This window comes from Rosa chinensis, chromosome 7, assembly GCF_002994745.2.
Source record: "Rosa chinensis cultivar Old Blush chromosome 7, RchiOBHm-V2, whole genome shotgun sequence".
Classification (NCBI taxonomy): Eukaryota; Viridiplantae; Streptophyta; class Magnoliopsida; order Rosales; family Rosaceae; genus Rosa; species Rosa chinensis.
In genome coordinates this window covers 60,144,035-60,153,933 of record NC_037094.1, presented here as the reverse complement: position 1 = coordinate 60,153,933, position 9,899 = coordinate 60,144,035, and the positions used below count along the sequence as shown (strand labels likewise).

The 9,899-nt window shown below is 39.1% G+C and overlaps 1 protein-coding gene and 1 pseudogene across 1 annotated transcript; both read right to left on the bottom strand.

The window, feature by feature from the left end:
• Window positions 1-3,029: 3,029 nt before the first annotated feature.
• LOC112180132 (protein NETWORKED 2A) lies at window positions 3,030-6,964 on the bottom strand. Its single transcript, XM_024318635.2, has 3 exons — window positions 6,833-6,964; window positions 6,610-6,729; window positions 3,030-5,938 (listed from the first exon to the last, which is right to left on the bottom strand). Exons 2-3 carry the CDS (start codon window positions 6,701-6,703, stop codon window positions 3,153-3,155), a joined length of 2,880 nt encoding a protein of 959 aa, XP_024174403.1. The 5' UTR covers window positions 6,704-6,729; window positions 6,833-6,964; the 3' UTR covers window positions 3,030-3,152.
• Window positions 6,965-7,034: 70 nt separating this feature from the next.
• LOC112181083 lies at window positions 7,035-7,150 on the bottom strand (annotated as a pseudogene).
• Window positions 7,151-9,899: the final 2,749 nt, after the last annotated feature.

Below are 9,899 nucleotides of genomic sequence, written 5' to 3'. Positions count from 1 at the left end.
GAGTGGCTTCTTTGCAGCAGCAAGAGTTGGTTTGGCAGTAGCATTTTTGCCTTTGTTTTTCTGAAACTTGGCCTTTGATGAACTTCCTCCAATCATGTTTGCGTTTGGCTCTATAGAAGTAGCATCAGCCCTTTCATTTTTCCAGTGATCCTCTTCAACACGAAGTTTCAGAACCAATTGCTCAAAATTCATGTCCTTAGTTAGATGTTTCAGATAAACTTTGAAATGTTTCCATGAAGGAGGTAACTTTTCAATAACAGAACCAACAAGAAAATTCGAGTTCAGTCCCATACCTTCTTCATCTAACTCATGAACAATGACTTGGAGTTCCTCCACTTGCTTGACAACAGACTTGGCATCGACCATCTTGTAGTTTAGAAACTTGCCAATAACAAACTTCTTTGAACATGCAACTTCAGTCTTGTATTTGTTGTCCAACGACTCCCACAATTTCCTTGCTGTTTTGAAGGATGAGTAGATGTCATACAAAGAATCGTCTAAGGCATTGAGAATATAGTTCCTGCACAGAAACTCATTGCTTGCCCAGGCAACAATGGCCCTCTGATTTTCGACCTTTTGAGCATCAGTTGGAACATTCTCTCCATCTCCTTCGGGAAGAGCCTGTGGAGTCTCGGTTGTGAGAACATCTGCCACATGAAGAGTTGTCCAAGTAGAACAACATCTTCTGTTGCCAGCGTTTGAAATCAGAGCCCTTGAATTTCTTAGGTTTCTCCACATGAGTCTTCATGGTAAATACCGATTGATCCATTTCGAAGAGAAATTTCTATCTTAGATTGTTAGAACCAATCAGTATATGCGAACAATAACAGTGTGTGTATATATATATATATATATAATCTAAATATAAAACACAAACTCAATACATATAACAAGTAATCAATTGAAATCAAATAACTTTAATTTGAAATTGAATTCACTAACTTGATCAGATAGAGGCCTGCACTACAATGACCTAAGACAAAAATTCATCTCCACTCCTTTTGAGCATCAGTTGGAACATTCTCTCCATCTCCTTCGGGAAGAGCCTGTGGAGCCTCGATTGTGAGAACACCTGCCACATGAAGAGTTGTCAAGTAAAACAACATCTTCTGTTGCCAGCGTTTGAAATCAGAGCCCTTGAATTTCTCAGGTTTCTCCACATGATTCTTCATGGTAGATACCGATTGATCCATTTTGAAGAGAAATTTATGTCTTAGATTGTTAGAACCAATCAGTATATACGAACAGTAACAATATATATATATATATATATATATAATCTAAATATAAAACACAAACTCAATACATATAACAAGTAATCAATTGAAATCAAATAACTTTAATTCGAATTGAATTCACTAACTTGATCAGATAGAGGCCTATACTGCAGTGACCTAAGACAGAAATTCGTCCCCACTTGTGCTGTAGTTTCGGACTTCTATCTAGAGGATACAACTATCTGGTACAAGTGCAAGAACTTGACCCTGACGAATTTTACTTTATGTTTCTCAGAATAACTTTGGGAGGAGGAAGAAGGTTGATTGATTGATCAATGATGACCGAAGGTCGTCCTTATATAGAAGCCAAGATGAGGAGTTGTGTCGGTTGCATCGGCAATTGTTTGACGTTGTTTGATTCCATCCATTGCAACTATTAGATTTTATCCGAAAATTGAACAGTAAAGCAAAAAATAAAATCAGATTTAGTCAAACCAAGCCCTAGAGCCCATCTTCCACTTATAAATATAGATATATCTATATATATCCTATAAGAAGCCCAATAGGAAAGCCCACCGAAGCACACATTTTGACTTGTTACCCATATAATTCTTTACATAGGTGAGTCCTTAAAAAGGGTATGATCCTTCAAAATTTCTTCCATGTGGGACTAGTCTAGTCCCACAAGTTCCAACAGGTACTACTACTAATAAAACAAAAGTAAGTACTTTCGAATTCGGGGACATCAAATTTCGTAGGGAAGTCATTAGAAAACCCCTTTTTGTTCCTGAAGCATTGAATGAGCATCTCAATGGTGCTATCAGTTGTAAAAAGGAGGCAGTACCTGCTATCTGCGGTGTTAGAGCCATTTGGGTCACTCCAGCTAACAGAAGAAAGCACATAGCCACTCAGTTACTGGATGCCCTGAGGTAACTTCATGACTCAAGTCCTTGGTTTTGTTTCCTCGCTTTTCTTTTGGATGGATTTTCTCCTGATTCCCCATTAATTAATTTGATGGTGTAATTTGGATCTCAAACTCCAAATCAAATCTTGTGTGCTAACTTAAATAGACTTTAGTACCATGATTTGTCCAAGTTGCTTAATCAGGAATTTTATATCCTTAGGAACTAGAAACATGTTTTCCACCCTTCTCTTCTATTATACAGTTAGTATACTGTATACGAGTGTCTACCAACTGGACCCTTGTAGTTTCATTTATAGCTTTGATGTGGTAAATTGATTATTTCTTAATTCATCTTGCATCAGTATTTGGTTGCTCTCTCATTCTTTTTTCATCACAGGAAAAGTTTCTGCATGGGATTTGTGCTTGAACGCTCCCAGTTGGCATTTTCTGAACTAACATCTGCTGGAAATGCATTGGCATCAGATTATGTTGGCTGTGACCATGTTCTAGCGTACGACACCTTCAATACATAGAGAAATAGTTTCAGTTGTTTATCCGAGTTTGATCTACCAACTATTATTGTTTACTTCAGATCAAATATTACATGTTTATTTAAATTATAAGTATCAAAAAGAATTTCATGCTCCCCAAGTTTTCACTTACTTTCTTTGTCTCTAATTCTGCACTCCTGGTCACCTCTGCCACACTTATGTGAGTTCATCTCTTAATTGGTTACCATTTCTTTCTCACTCTTCTCATCTTCTTATTCCTCTCTGTAATACGGCCTAAACTCTAATTGATGAGCTGTATTTACTATTTAGAACCTAAAGGTCATATTTATTGAAATTTTGAGAAGAACACTAGTTCACTGTATTCGAAATTTAACTATACCAGCAGAGAAAATCATAGATAAGTAACATACGATAATATGGAAAGGAAGTATACGATACAACAGCATTACTAGGTTTCCTGTCTGCAAATGTATAAAGACCTTAGAACTAAAATCATAAACAGAATAATAAGCTGATCATCTACATTGCTTGTGGTGGAGATTCTGGTTGTGGTGGAGGTTGTTCAGCTTCCGACACATCGCTGTATTGTTTCTGTAATGCTGGGCTAGCGCATGAGAAGAGTGATTGCTGGCCCGAGAAGAGTGATGGCTTTTTTTGTCTTAACTTGACACCAAACAAGAAAGACCGCAAGGGAATTCGAGCCTTACTTCGTTTAGGTTGATCACCATTTGATGCCGACATCCCAAGTTCCTCATCAAGTTTTGCTAGTGTCTTCTCGACCTCAACTTTGAGTCCTTTAACACGGTTAAGACCTGCCTTCAATTCTTCAGCAACCTTGAGGTTCTCCTGCTTCATGTTCAGAATCTCGCCTTGAAACTTCGCTGCCTGGTATTTGCTTATAAGCTCTGTCTTCTCCCCTTCGGAACTTAAATTCGAGAGTCGAGATATCTCATCTTGAATGTGGCACAAAGATGAGTACCTGCTCTGCAAGTCCTCCTTCAGCACTGCATTATGTTCCAGCCATAATGACAATTCAGTTTGTATCTCTCTCAGGTGTCTATATATCGGCTTGCCATCTGATTCTAGAGCATGCTTCTTCATTTTTATCAACTCTGACTGTAAGTCATGTATTGAAGTCTGGAACTTTTGTATCTGATGAATTGAGGTACTAAACCTCAACCAGAATTCTAGGTTCTCCTCCAGCAGTTCATCAATGTCTGCACGGAATCTTCCTTCAATAGCTGAAAAGGAATGGGGTCTAACAGCATGCCTTTTCCTGATTGTTTTCTCTTCCTCCTTTCTAGGCGTGACCTTCAAGTTTCCTGATGAGTAATCGAATTTTTCTGAGGTTTCACGAAGAATTTCAGCAAGTGTGTCTTTATCCACATAGGGTGATGGACCAGTAGAGTATGGGGGTGTGACAACTTGACTTGGGCTCTCCAAGGGAACATCGCTATTCGGGTACTTATACACTGTCGAACATGGACTTTCTTCCGGATTCATATCTGTGGGGTTCTGTTTTTGCTTTAGAAGTCTAATTTCTTTGTCCTTTGAAGCAATTATACTCCTCAAATCCCTTATCTCCATTGCCAAATCGAAGATATTATTCCGGTTTTTCTTCTCAGCTTCACTGAGCTTCTTCCTTGCTTCCTTATAATCCCGAAGAATTGAAGTATACTCTTCCAGCAGAATCTTCTCTCTATCCTCTAAACCTTTTAGGAATAATTGCCTCCAGTTGGGTTGATTTTCTTCATTTCCCTGCTCCAAATCCTGTGGCTCAACAAGATTGCTCTCACCCTCTTCCTGCGGCAGTGCTTCTTGAGACAAATCAAGGCTATTTCTTGTATCAGTTTTGTTTTCCTCTTCTTCACCCTTGACAAATTTTGAAACGTCTTCTTCATCATGAGCAGCGGGCTTATCTGAATCATCTTTCAACTCCTTCTCTGGTTTGTTATCAACTGCTCTCAATTCCTGGAATAGTACAGCACTCTCATCCTCTACGTCATGCTTCACATTTTGTAATTTTGTAGAGAGATTATCAAGATTACTACAAGCTTCTGTGAAATGCAGTTCGAGGTTGATATTTTGGTTTTCTACACTCCTTTTTAAGTTCTTAATTCTACGCAACTCCTCATCCATCTCCTTTAGCTTTCTTTTCAAATTGTCCTCACTTTCCATCAGTATTTCCTTTTCCTCTTCCAAGCTCCGAACTTGTGCATGAAGTTCATCTGTTTCTGATTTTAATCTGTGTACAAGAGCATTCTGAGAAGTGACTGCAGTTTCCAGCGACACAACCTTGTTCACAAGTCCATCAATTTTCTCTGCCAGTTCTGTCATTGTGAGAGAGCCATCTGAACTATTGTTGAGTTGTTCATCCATCTTGGCCTGATAAAACTGCTTGTCACGCCTCTCATTGTCTACACTTTTTGATTCTAGATCACTGGTCTCAGACTCGTGTTCATCATCAGCATCAGACCAGTTTTCCCCCTTTGAACGAAATTTATGCTTGAGGTTCTCGAACTTCTTACAGGCTTCCCTGACCCTTCTGCCCTCAATTCTTACCTCTTTTTCTGATATGTCTTTCTTTTCCCGCAACTCAGTCAAGCTTTCTTTGCATGATTTTAGAGCTGTGGCTGCCATTAAAGTTCGAGCTTCGTTGTCTTCTATAACAGTGCCAATGCCATACTCATCTTGTAAACTGGAAACTCTTTTTTGCATTGCCGTGATCTCATTCTCAAACTCCCAGTACCTGTCATACCCTCGTTCATACATGGTCTTCACAAACTCCTTTTCAGTTTGTAGAGCCAAAATGTCCTTATGAAGCTTATCAATTTCTTCTAATGCCTCTTCTTTCGTCAGCCCCGACCTTTGAGGACCTGCAGCTGGTCTAGGAGAGCTAGGAAGTCTTCGAGGCGTGCCCTTCTTCGAGAGTAACATGGACTTGCTCCTGAAATCTTTATCTGGGCCCTTGGGGACTTTTGGGATGCTTGCGTTGTTTACATCGGGATAGGCTTTGTTGGTATCATTGGAAGAAACCGACGTTTGAGAAGCAGTTTCATCATCCTCATCCTCCATTGCATACTGAACTCGTTCTGGGAAAACAGTGGCAATGGTACGGTTGGCACTCTGCAGATCTCTTGATAAGTGATCATATCTCTCCGCTAAAGCTCTGTATGCCCGAAAGAATTCTTCAACGAAGATTACTAGCTCTGGCCTCTTCTTGTAGTACATTTCAGCCCTCTGGGCAAAGGAGTCCCCATCATTATCAATGATTTTGAGTGTGCTATGAACCTTCTCCTCCATATCTGTAATTTAAGGCATGTAATATCAGTTTAATCCCAGAGCGACCATGTTCTTACAAAAACATGCAGAAACCGCATAAACAATTCGAGTCACAAAGTACGAACTAATGACAAGGAACAAATAGCAGCAGCTTAGCTATTGAGATGATGAACTCTTAGGAGAAAATTTTCTATCACTTTGAAGTTTGAACTCTACAGGTTTTGGAAGGTATGTGTTATTATTATTAACTATAGTCAATGTAAAATAAAACCATGTTCTTTGAATTCACTTATGCCCAAATGGTGCCCTTGTTATAAATGATTACAGGTTTCTAGCTACATTACTATCCCTTATATCTTCATCTTTCATTTGAAATTCATGTAGATAAATTCCTTGCTCTACCAAAAAGTTGTTGTTAAGAATCCTCACAGTGGCGATTAATCAAACACATTATGTACAGCTGTAAATACTCTTCAACAATGGGATGGGAAATAGCTTCTTATTGATGAGGATTCTGGAGTCAATTCTACATAACCTAGTAAATCCAATAAAGGGATCGGAATGAAAGAAGAAAGGTAACATTTTGTTACTTATTATCACATCATCAATGGATTGGTGGGTAAAAAATCTATCAATCACATATCACCAGAACACCAAGATCAATATACAGATCACACAATCAAAAACAACAAACCTTGGAGGTTTTGTTCCAGCCATTTTGACTGCTTGGTCCTGACGTGGCTGGCCCACCACCATGAATATGCATTGCTTGCTGCTCTCTGCAACATCAATCTCTCTCACTACTTCTTCCTCCCTAGAAACCCATTGGAGAAAAAACCAAGATAATGATCATATATGGATTCAATAACAAAGGATTAAGATTAAGAAAATTAAAGGAAAAAAAAAGAATGACATACAGGTTTGGCAAATAGGTTAATGAGGACCAGACAAGGATGGGAGGATGCTTCGCCTGTATTATTGGTGTTAATGCATCTTTGTTTTGAAAAGCTCAAAAGTTTGCAGACGTCTTATTTACCCAAAGAAACAAAGAATGCCAAGGCCTTCACTGGGGGATGTCCACGTGGCAAGTCGTAAGCTTGACAGGTTGTGTATCCTAGGAAAAGAAGTGTGTGCCTTTTAAGATCTTTTCTCGATCAATGTGAGTTATATTTGTGCTGGACTCCTACTAATCTTCTCTGTATCTTTCTAATTTTATCAAATGTCCCCGGAGGGATAGTGTGCCTTTAAAGATCTTGTTTTGCCAAAATTTTGTTGGGAAAACTAGTTGGTCTATTCACATCTTTTTCTTGTTTGTTAATTGTTATGGAGATGAAGCTCAAAACTTTGTTCCATTTTCTAGGTTCTTTTCCTGTTTCATTTCGGGTTCAAGTTTCTTGCTCAATACGTGTGAAGTGATTAACCGGTAACAGACTCTGTTTTGGTAAAAATGATCATGGATGAATTCCTTACCAAAAAAATGGTTCTAGAGTAATGCTGCAACTATATAATTTTTAAGTTTGAATTAACAGATTATATGGTATACGGGATTAAAGTTTGTTACTCGTCGTTAGTGATAAACGATAGCCTATCATTTGCATAAAACTAACAAGAATAAATCTAGTCACATTAAGTGAGAGTTTTTCTTCTTTCACCACATATCTCATCAAAAAAAATATTTCAAAATTATACACCTCAAGAGTTTTTATGTATTTCTGAGCTCCTTCCATGTCTCGAAATATGAATGTAATGTTGCACTAGCTAATAGTACGAGCCCACTTAACTTGGATTCACTTTGCTACCTTGAATTTTGTTCCAAGTCATACCAACCATTTTTGTTGATTGATGGTCGATGTGGGAATGAACTTCCTACAATCCTACATACTAATTTACTTTATACTTGCACGTACCTTAGGATACATGTAATACACCGGAAAATTCACCAAATTGGTTAATGTCTCATCTTAATTACCGTAGTACTTTTAGAGCATCTCTAACAAAAAGAAATGTTCATATTTTTGCTTCAACAGTTTTCTTATACTTATCTCTATATTTTTTAAAAAATGAGAAAATAAATGCGATAAAGAAGCTGCTGGAACTATTAAAGAAAAATTATTGAGATTTTTTTTTTGAGTCCCTATAATAAGATTTTTTTGGAAAAATTGTTGGAGATATGCGCTTAGTCTCAATATATATATTTTTTTTTTATGAGAAATGTGAACGTACACTATTAGTCTTAATAATTAATAAATTGTTCAAGTAAATCCTTACTTTGTGTCTAGCCTAAACTCTAGGTTACTTGACTTGACCTAGTGTTAATAAGGTTTAATTAGAAGAATCTAGAGATTCCTATTCAATGTAGGATTATCTTTCAATGTATGATTCAGACTCTATGCATTGTAATCCTCTTTATAAAGATGCCACTATTATCAATGAAAACACACAGCGATTTTCTCTTAATTCCCGTTTCTCTAAAACACGTTATCAGCACGAGCTCTAACCCTAGCCTTAAAAACCAAAACCCTAAATACCGAAAAATTCTTCACCGGATTAGCCTCGCCGGCGCTACCACTGCCCCGCAGCCCCCACATCGCAACTCAACGCTAACCCTACCAGGTTAGCCTCGCTGCCCCTACAGCGCCCACAAGCCCTGCTTGCCTTCTTCCCCCACGAACACTCGCCTTTCCCCGTGAACGCTCGCCTTCCCCCGCGAACATTCGCCTGCCCTCAAGCACGCTCGCTCGCTGCCCTAGCGAATGCTCGCCTTCCCTGCAGCGGCCCCGTAGCATCCCCGCAGTAGCCCCCCAAAGGCCCCGCAGCAACTTCATCGCCGGCCACCTGTTTTCCGGGGACCTTTTCCAAGCAATTTTTCAAGGTAAACTTTTCTAAAAGTTTCTGTTTTTGAAGTTTTTCATTCTTTTCTTCTTTTCTCGGGGACTTGCAACCACCCTTCTTCTACCCCCCTTTCTTCTTCATAGGGGAGACCAAAAGTCGAACTGTGGGGGTTCGTGCTCACTCCATACTTGAAGCTTATAGAATCCTCCAAACTTAGAGTTTGTTGAGAAGAAAATGATCGACCACATACATCATTGTTTCGATCTAATCCAAAACCCCTCTTGGAATTGGATTTTCTTGGAAGCGACTACGCTCAGAAAATCCCTAATTTCTTGGAAGCGACTACGCTCAGAAATTTTATAGTTTTTCGTGGTAGCCTTTTTCGCTCCGAAACTAACCCTAATCTTGTGTTGTTTTTCAGGATGAGTAACCTGAACAAGTTGAACTTTGTTCCACTAGAGACAACTGGCACTGCCATAGGTGTGTCCGAGATGTGCGCCAACATCCTAAGGCTTATGGACTTCTGGAAACCATCCAAGAGCCAAGTCAGGACGTGCTTACTCCTCAACAAGCTACTGTTTTTGAAGCAAATAGAGCTACGAGAGAGGCAAATGAACAAAGCCATCATTCTCATGACAAGGCACATGAATGACACGCTCCAAAGTGAATACCTCAACGAGGAAAACCCCAGAAAATTATGTGTGGAACTTGAGCAGCGATTTGGCAACGTTCGTGACTCCCTACTTCCTGATTTAGAAGTGAGATGGCATAGCCTCCGCTTCTGTGATTTCAAGTCTGTACTTGATTATAACTCGGAAGCCCTTCATATCAATTTTTAATGGAGTTTTGTGGCAAAACCATAACTGAGATGATGTTGATCGAGAAGATTCTCTCCACCTTCCCCATCTCTGCTTTGATGATTTCTAAGAATTATCGGATTGATGTGAATGCAGGACGTATCACAAGGTTTCATGAGCTTATTGGTGTCATGAACGTAGCTGAGAAGCACGACAATATCCTTGTGAAGAACTATAATACTAGACCAGTGGGAACCAAGTCTATTCCGGAGTCTAAGTATAGTCGCGCCCCCAAAGAAGGACGCAAGGAGCGAAACCCTAAGAAAAGGGACAATTCCGGACGTTCTAGTCCATA

Excerpts from the sequence above, each read along its gene's own strand:
- LOC112180132 (XM_024318635.2), bottom strand. The coding sequence starts at position 6,703 with ATGTTGCAGAGAGCAGCAAGCAATGCATATTCATGGTGGTGGGCCAGC. Across the intron at positions 5,939-6,609 it reads GCTGGAACAAAACCTCCAAG|ATATGGAGGAGAAGGTTCAT; the intron begins GTTTGTTGTTTT and ends CTTAAATTACAG.